At 38.1% G+C, this 15,869-nt stretch overlaps 1 protein-coding gene across 1 annotated transcript in view; it reads left to right on the top strand.

The window, feature by feature from the left end:
• Positions 1-15,561, top strand: part of GUCY1B1 (guanylate cyclase 1 soluble subunit beta 1) — a 47,888-nt gene extending 32,327 nt beyond the window's left edge. The window contains exons 6-14 of the mRNA XM_041739053.1: positions 2,284-2,514; positions 3,978-4,094; positions 5,006-5,139; positions 8,634-8,831; positions 10,668-10,905; positions 11,914-12,054; positions 12,581-12,735; positions 13,067-13,193; positions 14,368-15,561. Of these exons, the coding sequence (XP_041594987.1) occupies positions 2,284-2,514; positions 3,978-4,094; positions 5,006-5,139; positions 8,634-8,831; positions 10,668-10,905; positions 11,914-12,054; positions 12,581-12,735; positions 13,067-13,193; positions 14,368-14,391 (1,365 nt within the window). The 3' untranslated portion in view covers positions 14,392-15,561. The remainder of the gene's footprint in view (positions 1-2,283; positions 2,515-3,977; positions 4,095-5,005; positions 5,140-8,633; positions 8,832-10,667; positions 10,906-11,913; positions 12,055-12,580; positions 12,736-13,066; positions 13,194-14,367) is intronic.
• The last annotated feature ends 308 nt before the right edge of the window (positions 15,562-15,869 follow it).

The raw sequence follows: 15,869 nt of genomic DNA, 5'->3' as shown, positions 1-15,869 counted from the left end.
TACTTTCTGTGGCACTTGTTGGTGATTCCCAGGTGCAACCTTAGTTTTTCTACAACTACGAAGTGGGATTCTGTGTAACTTGACATTATCAAATCCAGAGACATTTTAAAGTTAAATTAAAACCTTCGGTAAAGAACCAAAATTTATCCATGATTAGGAATCTCACTGGAATTTAATAGTCAAACTATTATATGCCTTTCATTTCTGATCTTTGATCATGACACCAAACTAACACTACATCTATACTAAGTGAGCCTTTATGAGGGGCTATCTGCACACTGTGTCTATCTACTCTTGGTTTTATTTTTTTATTTAGGCAAGTTGAGCAAGAGATAAAATACATAGACACTTTAGGAAACAAACTCAAATTAGAGCATACTTAGATACTGCAGTTGCTATGGTTATTAATGTATTTGTCATGGAAGGTTGACAGCCATTAGCACACTCTATATAAAATTCAAGTTTTTGCTTAATTACATGGTTTACTTTATACAATATTTAAGTTGCCTTGTGGTCTCTATTCAAGTACTCCATTACGAATTCTGAAATATTTTCATTTTTAGTTATGTTTTATATATTTAATTTTTGTCAAAGATACTGTTTTAATTTCCTTAAGTATTCTTAAGTTGGATCTGTAAGTTTAACAGGTCCAGAGCTACCAGACGATTTAACTACTTAAGGAATATTATACCATGTAAAGAAGTAATATACCAAGAAGAGATTAAAAATATGGTCAGAGAGCAGTTCATTTTGACATTTTAATCAAAGCAAAAGAGCAGAATTGAGGAATTAAATAGTAAATTTAAGTTGCATATAATTCAGTTCCTGTAGCTAAAATCAGAGCAGAACATCAAAATTAGGCTTGAATTTTAAGATTGACCTTATTTTGTTGATGAAACTTTAGAGAAATCAGCCTTAGTGGGGCACAATGTTTAAATCATAAATAAGAATACTACTATTTAGCCAGTGTAGTAGATTAGTATGACACTGATGATAGTAATACCCTAATTCCATCAGGAAACCGTTTTTGAAAGAATATATACAATAGCATCCGTGTTAACTGTGATTTGTTCCGCAGTCTCAAAGTGTGCTGCAGTGAACTCCTGAACAAACAAAAAAAAGTGGGAAAGAGCAATATTCTGCTTTCATTTAGCTTTAACTGAGGAACTATTGCCCCAACAACTTCCATTTGGATTTGGCCACAGTTGAGATATAGTACTTCCCTTTCTAAGAGGATGTATTGCTTGTAGTTTCTTGAACTCAAAAGAAAAAAACATCTTTTCTATATCTTAGTAATGTATTTGCCTATGAATAATATTTTAGAAATGTTTTACTTATATGTATATAATAAATATTTATTTGTAGTATTCTATATTTATTATATATATTATTTAGAGTATTTTAGAAATGTAGTTATTTCTTTAAATTATAGAGCTTTACCCAGTATTATGATTACTTCCTTAGATGAGTTCCTAGATTTGTAATTAAACCAGAGTATATATAACTTTTTAAAGGTTACTTGTATATTATCAATCTAATAACCTAACAATCAGCAAGTTTAATCAAGATCCCCTCACACTAGTGGTATTTGAGATGACTCTTTTTCTGTGTTTTACCCAATTTGGTATTTTTTAAAATTGCCATTTGATGGATAAAAATGACAGTGCATGTATTTTTTTTAAGATTTTATTTATTTGTTTGTTTAGTGAGGGGGGGGCAGAGGGCAAAGAAGAGAGAATCTCAAGCAGACTCCTCGCTGAGCTTGGAGCCCAACATAAGGCTTGATTTCATGACCCAGAGATGATTACTTGAGCCTAAATCAGGAGTCAGGCACTTAAACCAACTGAGCCATCTAGGCAGCCTGATATTGAATGTATTTTAAAATATATGTCTCTGTTATTTCATTTCCCTCTGTTTGTGAATATCATTTTTTATCATATTAAATAAAGCCACTTTGTATGCTTTATAGGTCACTCACTGCACAAGTGTACCTGGCTGAGTAGGCTAAGCCTACCCGGACAAGAGGGTACTTTTCTAATTCTACCCAAGAGGCCATCTGGGCTACTAAGGGACTGATACTAGGTTTGCAATTTTATTATAAATAATTATTCAGTCTTCAAATTGCATAAGACAATGCCCAAGGCATGTATGGTATTTGCATATATTCCTATTTTTAAATTAACCCTCTAAATGCAATTCTCATACCCAGTTTCTTAGGTATTTAGATATCTTAACCAAACTGAAGTGCAAACAATCAACACCATCTCCCCCTTTGAAATCCAGGTTATTCAGCAAAGAAATGAAGAATGTGATCATACTCAATTTCTAATTGAGGAAAAAGAGTCAAAAGAAGAAGATTTTTATGAAGATCTTGATAGATTTGAAGAAAATGGTACCCAGGAATCACGCATCAGCCCATATACCTTCTGCAAAGCTTTTCCTTTTCACATAATATTTGACCGAGACCTAGTGGTTACTCAGTGTGGCAACGCCATATACAGAGTGCTTCCCCAGGTAAGACGACCTCGCACTTTCTTGAGGCCTGAAACTAAAGGCCATGGGGGGATATTGTTCCCAAAAAAATGGCCATTTATTCATTCAACACATTGACTGTGTATTAGGTAATGTGCATCATATATATCACATGAATTCTTCAAAAGTGAGTTACATATATTTGAACATACTACAACTTTCCCTAGGACGGCTGGCTATTTATTTATTTGTTTATTTTTGTTTTAGTCACTTACAGGATGGAAAACTAAGTGGGAATGCTGGTTTTTTTTTAAATGAAAACATGGGTGATTTTCTAGTAATAAGCATCTTTCACTCATTCATTCATTCATTCATTCATTCATTCATTCATTATATGCTGATTGGAATAGCTTTCAAAGTCAGCCATTGACATTTTCAGGGAAAAGAAGGGAATTTTACAAACGCTAAAGAGGTAAATGATAGATTCTCAGGGGGTTGAGCAGACAAAGCATCAAAGGACAACATTTGGGCTGATGGGCTGATGATGAGAAACTACATTTGACTTGCATTATCCAAACCCATTTGGAAAATCCTTTCTACTTCTCCCCTTGCCTGCCAACTTTTGAACTAGTACTCAACACATTTTGAGATACTTTCCACTTGTAGTTAAAGAGACTTATTCATTGAGCATTTGCCCGGATGGGCTCTGTTGTAAACCTCTACATCCAGAAGCAGGGTAGGGTACAGCGTGCCTCCTCTGCTGGCTCTGCCTCTCTCTCATTGTATGACCATGAGCTCATTACTTTATCTTTCTTGGCCTATTTTCCCTGTATTACAATGTGAGCATGCAGGGTGCATAAAGAATATTCAGTCCAGTGTCTAAGCAATTATTAACTGTTACGTGTTATTATTATTAGTCGTCTCTTAACAAACTATGAGTGTTTGCTGGTGGTTTTGCTATTTAAATCTCATTTTAAGCCACAGGCATTTGAGATACCTCATACTACATTTGTAAAAGATCAATTTCTGGGGATCCCTGGGTGGCTTGGCGGTTTGGCGCCTGCCTTTGGCCCCAGGCACGGTCCTGGAGTCCTGGGATCGAGTCCCGCGTCGGGCTCCCTGCATGGAGCCTGCTTCTCCCTCTGCCTGTGTCTCTGCCTCTCTCTGTCTCTCTCTATGTCTATCATGAATAAATAAATAAATCTTTTAAAAAAAAGGATCAATTTCTATTCTTTCTTCTTTGAAAATGCTCCCCTTACTTACATTAGCTTATACTTGAATGTGTGAATACTCTGAGACTATATTAGGTTTTGTGTTCATGCAGCATGGGACACCCATTCCATCGCTGAGCGACATGGGTCAAGTAGGAGTCCATGGTTGAGGCAATTGCCCTACCAAATGACACTTTTCTATTTTTAAGTCTTCTTGAGTCGGCTGAATCTAATCTCAAATCCTAAGAATTATTTTGGCTAATCACATGTTCTCTCCTTTCATTGGCATTGTAGCTCCAGCCTGGGAACTGCAGCCTATTGTCTGTCTTCTCTCTCGTCCGTCCTCATATCGACATTAGTTTCCATGGGATCCTTTCACACATCAATACGGTTTTCGTATTGAGAAGCAAGGTAATCAAGATATTATTCCTTTCAATGTGAGTAAGGAAGGTTACTTAGAAGCATCTCTGTGGGAAAGTTAGCTAGTCCACCATTCTATGATATGGAGAAGGTGTAGACAGATCCCAACTGAAACCTCAGAGGGAACCCTATTTCAAAGGCAATGCTAGTAGTTTCTTATTTGCCTGAGGGGCAGTGGAAGTCCTAGCAACTGATCATAATTAACAAAAATAAGTTTTGAGACTGTCTTACTGGGACGGCTCAGTTTCACATAATAAACATCTTTTACTCCCTAAAGCTACCATCTGCTATTTTAGAAATCAGAACTGATAAATTTTTTTTAACTTCAACCAGAACCCTAATTTAATTCTTCCTTAAACTGTTATTTGAATTTCTTTTTTGTGGTAGAATAAAAGTGATAAAATATTCATTTAGTTGATTACTTAGGTAGTCCCCAGACCTCAGACTTGCTATTCTTTTGACTGAGACAGCAGAAGTGTCCCAGAGTACACCTGTTGTCCTCCTTGCAGCCCTCGCAAAGGTCTTACCAACACATACATTAGTGTTTGAAGCCACTCCCCACTGTTCTGTGAATGCAGGCGTGGGGAATGGAGATTCTTGGTTTATTTTTCCATAGAAATTAGTATTAGATATTCCAGCCATACTAGAAAATCAGAAATAAGATTCCTAGAGGCTTTAAACCAATACGCAAACAGTAGTATGGCTCTCGTCTTTCTGGGTTCAGAAGCTACTTTGCTTATGACCCGTTAGCATTTTGGTGAAATGCTTTTCCTGATCTTCTTGGTGCATTTATTCTCCCTTATGGTTTGGTGGGAAAGGAAGCCCGTGTATCCTTGTTTTTTTGTTGAATTGCTAGGTAGGGAGAAAGGTACTAGTTAACGGTTATGTCTTGCCTTTTCAAGGAAGGATTGTTGGACGTAGAGAAATTAGAATGTGAGGATGAGCTGACTGGAACTGAGATCAGCTGCTTACGTCTCAAGGGTCAGATGATCTACTTACCTGAAGCAGATAGCATCCTCTTTCTGTGTTCACCAAGGTAATCATTTTTAGATTAATTACAATGGTTATAAGTACCCTCAGCTCACAGAGAAATTCAATAACATTCTATTTAATCGTGTCTACATGTTCTAAGCGTAATTAGATTTTACAGCCCTTGTCTATACACTTCTCTATAACAAGGATAATTTCATTTGACATTTGTAATAAGCTCAGAAGAAATCAGGTATTCCACTTGATTTGTCCTGTCTGAATCCGTTTGCGAGTGTTTATACCGTTAGATCATGGAAAAATCTAAGCTGCAAGTAGCTAATTCTATAGTTTGATACCTTCCATAGAGGTATCACATAGGAAAGCAATTCCGTAGAGCATCTAATATGATGTCATGGATACATGGATATCTGGCACCGAGAAATTAGTTTTTAAAATTATTTCTGGATTTGAACAATTTTATATTGCACATATTTAGCTATTTTTTTTAATTTTTATTTATTTATGATAGTCACACACAGAGAGAGAGAGAGAGAGGCAGAGACACAGGCAGAGGGAGAAGCAGGCTCCATGCACCGGGAGCCTGATGTGGGATTCGATCCCGGGTCTCCAGGATCGCGCCCTGGGCCAAAGGCAGGCGCCAAACCTCTGCGCCACCCAGGGATCCCAATATTTAGCTATTTTAATCTGGATTCACCATTCAATACATATTATTACATTGAAATTTATGTAGATTATGTTATTTATAATAAACATCGGAGGGAAGTAAAACTGGAGGATGCTGTTTTTGTAATTTGACAGAACACTTTACTGAAGGACACGGGAACTCAGAATAACAAAAATATATCTAACTTTACTTAGAAATATAGAAAAAAAGTAACTGGAACTTGTTAGGTGATATTTTGTATATTTATAACTTTGTATAACTGAAACATGTTATTTAGTAACATACTCCATAAAGCATGTTTTGGTGAGCTTTTGGCTAAAAATTTAAAGTCCACCATGAACCACGATCAGTTTTCCTTTAAAGATAATGCCTCGAAGCACCTGATGGCTCAGTGGTTGAACCTCTGCTTTCAGCTCAGGGAGTGATCCCAGGACCCTGGGATCGAGTCCCACCTCAGGACCCCGCAGAGAGCCTGCTTGTCCCTCTGTGTCTCTGCCTCTCTCTGTGTGTCCCTCATGAATAGAATCTTTAAAAAGAAAAGAAAAATAAAGATAGTGGCTTAAAATTTCTGAAAAACATAATAAACCTTGTAACAACTTCTTTAATGCACTATTAAAAACTATAAGACAATATTTTCTGAGAATATGTATCATAAATAGAAGAGACAAAATTAGAGAATATAAACAAACTCTATATTTTCTAATTCATCACTTGCACTGATCTGACTATATTTTCATGTGCCGTCAATAGTGTTTGTTTCTTCTGTCTCATTTCAAGTTGAGCTTTAGTGGAATGGCAGCTTTTCAGTAGGGACCATTTCTATTCATAGAAATAAAGGTCTCTTTGGAAGCAGAAGCTGAAGCAGAAAATTTGGAGTCTTTTTGTTCATTGCCATATGTGGAAATTGGTCACGTCGTGACACACTCACAGCTTATCCTACGGTACCTGTTCATGTGCATAGAAGATTTGTACTCACATGACATCTCCTAAAAGCAGTTTTACCTGTAATGTAAATAACTTCAAAATGAGTAGTTTAACTTTAGAAAAAAATATGTTAATAGTTCATTAAAATCATAAGAAACATTTTTAAAAAGTGAGACGCAATTTGATTATTTCCTAACTCAGTGTCAGTATTTTTAGCCACTTTCATTTTCGGCTCATAATCTTTTTTTTCTCTGCTCAAGGGCAGGTCTTGTGTACCATTTGGCCGAGGACTTGGCCTCTTTTCAAATGGGTCTATTCTGAAAGTGAGCTGTAACGTACATATGCATTTTAACAAAATCTAAAGAGACCATAGTGGTTCATTAGTAAACTCTTTGATTATTTTATTTTTCAGTATTGATATGCTAATTTTTGCTTTGATTTGTGGACATTTCTCCTGAGAACATATAACAAGGAGACATTTTATCAATCCAAAACTCTTCTGTGAAGTCACAACTCATTATGTCATTTTAGAGAAATTCTTATTGTGCACGCCCAGAAGTAATTACCTTGTATTTAAAGAATCCAAACCAATAACATAACCTTAGGACATTTTAACCAAAAGGTAAACTTAAAAAGCAATCACTTACCAGATTATTGCTGAATCAATAAATATTAGTGTGCTATTCTAAAAATAATTTAGGTAAAAAAAAATAGGTTACAGAGGCACATAAAATCTAGCAAGGTTAAATAATGTTTCAAAAATGAGAAAAGTGGAACACCTGGGTGGCTCAGCGGTTGAGCATCTGCCTTTGGCTCAGGGTGTGATCCTGGAGACCCGGGATCGGGTCCCACATCTGGCTCCCTGCTTCTCCCTCTGCCTGTGTCTCTGCATCTCTCTCTGTGTCTCTCATGAATAAATAAATAAAATCTTTAAAAGAAAAATGAGAAAAGTTTTAATGAAAACAAGAGTAGTAGAAGTTAGAACCAGAAGGAAGAGTAGTAAATAAAATACACATCAAAAAGTCAAAAATACAAGGCGCCTGGGTGGCTCAGTTGATTAAGTGTCTGCCTTCAGCTCAGGTCATGATCCTTGGGTCCTGGGATGGAGTCCTGCCTTGGGCTTCTTGCAGCGGGGAGCCTGCTTCTCCCTTTCCCTTTGATCCCCCCTCCCCCGGCTTGTGCCCTCTCAGGATCTCTTTCACATAAATAAAATCTTATTCTTAAAAAAAGTCATAAATACATAAAATACATGTGAAAGAAAGGTCATAAATCTGTACACTTTTAGTCTAAAAGGGGAAAGTAACCAGTTACAAAAGTCAAAGAATCCACAAGGCAAAAATAAACTAGTTTCTCAAAAGAAGCACTATTATCCGTTACAGAGGGTAAAATTTTTTTTCTTTATCTCTTTATAATGAGGGGAAAATGTGATAGCAGTGAATAACAGCCTTGTGTTACGGACCTAAGCAGGTTGCACAGGACAAGTTTCTATCTTGCAGTTTAGGATGATGGCATCAAAAAGTGTGATTTTTGGGATCCCTGGGTGGCTCAGCGGTTTAGCGCCACCTTCGGCCTAGGGCATGATCCTGGGATGGATTCCCACATCGGGCTCCCTGCATGGAGCCTGCTTCTCCCTCTGCCTGTGTCTCTGCCTCTCTCTGTGTGTCTCTCATGAATAAATAAATAAAATCTTTAAAAAAAAGTGTGATTTTTGATGACATAGGCAATACCTATGTCGAATTCAATGCTATTTGATAGATTTTTAAATACATAAAAGAATAAAGTAATATTTTTCATGTGACTCTCCAAATTTTCTTGTCTTTAGCCTGACCTATTGAATGGTAGGAACTGAATGGTAGGAGATGACAGGCTTATACTCCTTGACAGTTACTGGGCTCGGGATTATCGTGTAGACAAGCTGGCACTGATTTTTGCCTCACTTCCCTGTGTAACAGTGTGATGAATCTGGATGATCTGACGCGGAGAGGTCTGTATCTGAGCGACATCCCCCTGCACGATGCCACGCGTGACCTCGTTCTTTTGGGGGAGCAATTCAGAGAGGAATACAAACTGACTCAAGAACTGGAAATCCTTACAGACCGGCTGCAGCTCACATTAAGAGCCTTGGAAGATGAAAAGAAAAAGACAGACACGTAAGAATGTAACCTTGTGGTGAAGGAAGGGCATCGTGTGGTGTGTGTCCACTATAGTTAAGTCTGATAAGCAGACTAAAAAGGCACGGGGCCTGTAGGAGCTCTGGAGTAGGCAATACAATCTACATCCCTTAAAAAGAAATCATGCGTACAGAAATGCATCCGTCTTAATGATAGTGGAAATCTGTCTTCTGTTTTCACCAACCAAGTTGAATGAAAAGATGCTGAAATATCTCTCTCTGAAAATCAGCGTCTTTAAAGTTGAACCATCCATTCCTTCCCTCCTTCATATGAAGGCTGTGTGCTGGGGCTGGCTGGATTCTCAGGGTTACATTGGCCATTGCCTTTTAAAAGATATCTTGGAGTTGGATTATTATTATTCTAGGGCTTGACCGATATGAACCGGACAGATTTTGATGTCATCTGTAATCACAATTACATCTATAATGACCCAGGTTTACAAAAATAGCAAAATCTGAGGCACCTGGTTGGTGCAGGCAGTTAAGTGTTGGGACTCATGGTTTCGGCTCAGGTTGTGATCTCAGGTTCATGAGAGGGAGCCCTGCATCAGGCTCTGTGCTCAGCATGGACTCTGCTTCAAAGACTCTCTTTGTCCTTCTGCCCCTCACCTTTTACTCGGTTGAGTCATAGGAAGTTCTTCCTGTACGTTTTCCTCATGGAAAGGGAAGATGTGAAGGGTGTGTGGTCTCTCTCGCACTCTCAAATATATAAATAAATCTTTACAAAAAACACATCAGTTAACTATTTATTAACAATGGGGATGACATAGAAAAGGCCGTTTAATGCCTATCTTTATCCATAGCTTCTTAATTCACTTGTCTTGACTTTTGTATAAAGAAGCTCAAAGCTATGTTTAGCTGCTCTCATCCCTTTCCTTGTGGCCCTAAATGGACCCCTTAATCTATCCAGGCATTTTGCAGATTTCAGAAAGTGTAGAGGGCAGCCAGCTCAAATTCCTCCCTCTGCTTGAAAAACAATTCAGATGGTATGTTTTACTGGTAGGTGGTACAACTTCATCCCTGAAAATAACACATTGTATGAAGTCTGCAAGGTTAAACTTCGCAGGTATACCCCGTGGCTGTGGGGAAGAAAAAGGCAGAGAGGCATCACTTGTTCCCCTGGGTCCTCACCCCAAGAGACATCGGTCGGCCTCATTTCTGCTTCTCTCTTGTCAGTTCCTCGGCCATCATCCCCTTCCTGTTGTGCTTAGCACCCTTGCCCCTCAGTATAATCCCTGAAGCCATCAGAGTAATCTCTGTAGTGTCTATAGAAATACAGTCTTTCCTTGCCTAGCCCAGTCTTTGTCCATTTTATCAATTTCTTCCATGGAAGAATGAGGTTGAATGAGACTAGAGAGAAATCTACTTCTTTTAATATAATTTACACAAATTCAGGTAGCCTTCTTACTCCTAAGAGATAAACAAGGTCCTGATATTAGGCTGCTCAGACGGTGTTTTAGGTGCTAATGATGACAGCTTTCCTGCTGTGATGCCATAACCGTGGGTCAGAATCAGGACTACAGATGAAGACTTTGACTTCCAATTGCCAGGCTTCCCCCAATGCCTATTTGTTTGTTTGGCTTATTTCCATTTGGTTTGGCTTGGTTTGGATTTGGAGATGTTGTATGTCATTAAAACAAATAAATGGTGGTATTTTTGATACCTGCCTCACACATATGTGTAATAATGGGTGTCCTGTACGAAAACCAGGTTTCTGCAGTGTGCATCACCTCAAACTCTGTGAAGTGGGCAGTAGGAGCCCTGAGGCGATGCCCAGCATTTCTTACTGTGGCTTTCCCCCCTTCCCACCTAATAGGTTGCTTTATTCTGTCCTCCCTCCATCTGTTGCCAATGAGCTGAGACACAAACGCCCCGTGCCTGCCAAAAGGTACGACAATGTGACCATCCTCTTCAGTGGCATTGTGGGCTTCAATGCTTTCTGCAGCAAGCATGCATCCGGAGAAGGGGCCATGAAGATTGTAAACCTCCTCAATGACCTCTACACCAGATTTGACACACTGACCGACTCTCGGAAAAATCCATTCGTTTATAAGGCAAGTCCAGGTCATACCCTAAGGCGGTGCTCTTCAGAGTCAGAATTTTGAGATCCTAGACTCAGAGGGTCCGTTCTCTGAGGGTAGCCCTACAGCCTCCACGCAGTCACTGTTTATCATTTGCTTAAGTAATTAGCTCTTGTTATAAAACTTTCCCTTGCTTGTAACCAAGAGAAATAGAACCGATGATTCCCTAGTTAAAATGAGATGTTCAGCAAATATTATTTGCACTTACATTAATGAATTTACACCCGTTTATCACACATAATATAAACATAGTATTCATTTTAGTGCTCTGCAGGAGACAGTTTTACCGAAATATATAAATGCTTTGCATAGTAAAGAAGTCAGAGAGCATGAGAAGGGTGCTGGGGACTCAGATTTGCTTTTAGATAACACTGACTTGAAGATAAACATTTATAAGGCATTTGTGCTCTTTGTTTCAATTAAAAAACAAATATTACATTGGAAAAATGGAGTCAGAGCATTCTTGCTTCATAAAAGCAAGAATGTTAACTACACCATCTCCAGGCATCTGGAGTAACAGGCGTGCCACAAGGACTATTTATAGTGGTCTTCTGAGATACAATATAATGCTTTGTGAGCACATCAAAATATAAATGGTTAATGAGCATGACAAATCACTGGACTTTGGGCAGTGGCTCTTGTGCCGTAAATCATCATTATTTTAGGGAGATTTTGATAATCAATTGTTCTATTGAATGATAAGGGTATCTGAGGTGAGAAACCAGGCATTACTAGGGAGAAAATAATGCTGTGTCTGTACCTGCCTGTAATCAAAGACCTCAAGTGCCATGTGTGTAAATTTCAAATAATCACAAGATTTCACCTTGTTGGAGTTGAATGTGTTAGAATTTTAAAAGAATTCAGAGAAGGAAAGTTGAAAGCTACTCGTGGCTTTGCAAGAACATTATATTTATGGGTAGCAAATGAAATGGTAATGTTTATTCTAACCAATGAACACGTAAATTGTATGTGCTGTGTTAGGTGGAGACAGTTGGTGACAAGTACATGACAGTGAGTGGTTTACCAGAGCCATGCATCCACCATGCACGATCCATTTGCCACCTGGCCTTGGACATGATGGAAATTGCTGGCCAGGTTCAAGTCGATGGCGAATCTGTTCAGGTTGGTAAATAAAACAGATATTATAATAGTAGTAGTAGACCTCTGTGGACAACTGACTCACATTTTCTACCCAGCAATCACTAATTATGTATAAGGAAAGACACCTTGAGGGCAAAGACAATAATCTTTTTCAAACCCATTGTATTACTTTTTTTTTTCATAGAAATGGGAAATCTGTCCACCTGTTTGTATACTGAAGTCATGAGGATGAGATAAAACTTCCTGTCCTTTCTGATTTATTTTTTAAAATCTGTTCCCTGTGTCTCATTTAAGTTGCCAGATCCACATCTTTGAGATCTTCAGACTGAGAAAAATGTTTCCTTGGAAAACAGATTTTGTGAGGGTTTTTTTATTTTCATGAATATACTTGGAGTTCTATTTTATAAGTACGCTGCAGTACACTTGGAGTTCTTTTAGCGAATCCTTATGATTTTTATATGGTGACTCTACATTCTGTAATATAAAGTAATCAAAAATAATTATTTTGGTGATCGAACTTACTGAAACAAAGTTTTGATTTCTGCAGATAACAATAGGGATACACACTGGAGAGGTAGTTACTGGTGTCATAGGGCAGAGGATGCCTCGGTATTGCCTTTTCGGAAATACCGTTAACCTCACAAGCAGAACGGAAACCACTGGAGAAAAAGGAAAAATAAATGTATCTGAATATACATACAGGTAAGAAAACATGTCTGATTTGCAAGAAAAATGTGTCTTTACGTGTGGTTTAACTCGCAGTGTTTTTAAACAGCCATCACTTATGCTCTTAGGATTGTTTCTTTCTTATTTGAGAAGAAAGTGGGACCATTATTCCCACTTTTAATGATTTCAGACTACCTTAGGAATTCCCTGTATGACCGTTCTTACTAAAACCTTGCATTACCATTAAATACAACTTTACTGTGGGTCGATCATTATTGTGTTGAGCTCTAATTTCATGCTCATGTCACTTTCTCCATACAACCATATTCCATACGTCTCTCCCTGTCCCCTGTCCCCTGTCTTTTAGATGTCTTATGACACCAGAAAATTCAGATCCGCAGTTCCATTTGGAGCACAGAGGCCCCGTGTCCATGAAGGGCAAAAAAGAACCGATGCAAGTTTGGTTTCTATCCAGAAAAAATACAGGATCAGAGGTATGACTAATCAGCATGTAATTCCTCTTTTTTAAAGGCAGAATATGAATAGAGAGAGCTAAAGATAAATAAATAAATAAATAAATAAAGCTAAATTATGATCGCTGAAAATATGTTTCATTTGAAAAGAATTCTTGCTTACAAACATGAACTCTCCAGTAAAGCAGTAGAAATACTGAAACATTAATGAGCCAGTTAGAACAATAAAAAGTTCTTAGGGGATACTTTATGGTTGCCAGCTTTTGTCCTCTAATGAAATTAAAGCCAAAAGGACCAGATGGGGAAGACCTGTTGTTTGCTCTTCCTCCATGATCTGGCTCAAACACAGCTGAGGCGAGAGGGCTGTGAGGGCCTCCCCGGCCTCTTCCCTTGGCTCCTTAAGCTCTTCCGAGATCACCATCTGGGCAGAGTCAGGACCACAATTTATGAGAAGTTTCTTAATCACGGAGCTTCAGATCCTCCGAAGGGCCACGCGAGCTCCCTGTGGGATGTTTGGCAATTTTTAGATGCCCTAGTCCCTCGTGCATTTTTCCTAGAAAGGAGTGACTTAGAATGTTCCCGAACCTAAAGGATTGCATAGGGGAGCCTCCGGTTCGTGCTAATGCCATGGTCATGCTCCAGTTGGGACACATGTGCTAGAGTAGACCTCAGACACTGGCCCTCTGCACCGGATCCCCACTCGCACTGGCTTGTCCACACCAAGGTTATGCCCACTGGGATCCCAAGCACAGTGCTCTGCTTCAGGAGCCAGTTTGATACTGTGTCTCCCTATTGATGTGCTGGTTCCTTAGAGGGGTGAGACTAACTGATTATATTTCTTTTTTCCGTATGTATACATGCCCTGAAAATGCCGGTACAGCATAAGTCCTAAAAGGAATGGAATGCCAAGTTTTAAAATATTTATCTTTATCTTCCTTCTGCTCTTTTTAAATAATTTACTTGTGGGGTTGGCATGCTTACAGATGTTCTTCGGATAAGTTAAACTCTACCTCAAGTGTTGCTCATTTTAGGTGGGTGGCCCTGTTTCACCCAGAATTATGGTGGGAAGACAGAAAAACAGATATGAATGCCAATCACATTTTTGTGCAAAAAGGAAAAAAAGAGAATATTTGGGGGGATACTACAAGCTTTATTACCCCTGAAAATGAATCCCTGTTTATTCCACTCTTCAAAGGAAACAACACAGGATGATAATTGAATGTTAGACTGTGGGACGAAGAGGACTGCAGAATGGGCTCCAGTTGTCCCTTGTCACACGCCAAGCCTGGGAGCAATTAGTCCCTGTGGATAGATTTCGCTTTGTCCTTCGCGGTTACCCCAAGCCTTTCTCCTAGGTATAGCTTTCATGATTCATTACTCAACCTTAGCACTGCTTCTGATTATTTTCAAGGTTTAGTATGTTACCTGAAATTTGGCTTTAGATGTGAATGATGTGAGCTTCATGCGTCTTAAGTTCTACCACAAGCGTTGCCGAGCATGGTAATCTGCAAGTGGTAGGCACCCAATAAGTATTTGTTGAATTTAATTAAATGACACAGAACAGTATTTGGTCCTGTGTATATATCATATCATGGCTTACCAAGTCTGTTTGGTGTTCGATGTATATGTACATGTATATTTTAATGACTATAATGACACATAGCAAAATTTATATCGTGTTGGTGTACATCATTATAGAAATCGTTTTCTACAGGAGTGAATTCTGTTTTAGGAAAAAATGCAATTTATTTTCAGATTCCCAAAATAAGAATGAATATACCATACTAAGAAAATAGTGACTATTTTGAATTGTGCTAGTTTTCCTTCAAAAATGTAGGGTGCATATTTCTGTTACTAAAATCTTTGGTGGCTCACTCAAATTATGTGGCATTATAATATCCTCTAAAACTCTGTTGTTTGTATTAAATCTTATTAACCACATGCAGCTGTTATAAAAAAAGCTGTACTGTTTCACACTGAGCTATTACATTAGCTTGGGATAAATGTTAGGCGCTCTGACCACATCCAAGAATAAAATTGAAGACACTGCTGGGATACTCCTGAAAGAGCCATTTCTGGCTTTTTATTTCCAGTAATGAGCTTCTTTTTCTTTGCTTGGAAGAATGTGATTATAACCAGGCCATCATGTTCAGAAAAGTTACTTTAATTTTGACGTAGACTGCATTCCTATTGGAATAATTGGCCTATCGCTCTTAAATATATCTGATAATTTATTTATACCTACCTTTATAAAATATAGTGCAACTACTTTTGTGTAAAAATGTTTGTCTTTAAATTTAGCATTCCGTATCAGCACATCTGTATATGTATAAATGTTCCACATTCATGTGTAAGAGAATCTTCAATAAATTATTTTTTCCACTTGTCATCAGTTTGTATTTCAACAAAAATAATATTAATGTTATTACTGGCCATATTATTACTGTCATTTTTAGAAGCACATTGCATAATCTCCCCGATTCTGCACTTTATTATTATTATTTTTTTGATTCTGCACTTTAAATTAATTTTGATTCACTCTTGTTAATACCGTTGATTGGCTCCTCTTGGATAGGCTTATCCTCAAACACTGTTTTTCTTTAGTACCAACAAGGTGGCAGAAGCAAGACTATAGACCTGGAGGGACAGATTCACAGATCAAGAGGAAATGACATCAGCCCTTGAGGACCTGTCTTT

This window comes from Vulpes lagopus, chromosome 23 (assembly GCF_018345385.1).
Source record: "Vulpes lagopus strain Blue_001 chromosome 23, ASM1834538v1, whole genome shotgun sequence".
Taxonomy (NCBI): Eukaryota; Metazoa; Chordata; class Mammalia; order Carnivora; family Canidae; genus Vulpes; species Vulpes lagopus.
The sequence above is the reverse complement of the archived record's forward strand: the minus strand, read 5'-3'. Positions and strand labels throughout refer to the sequence as shown.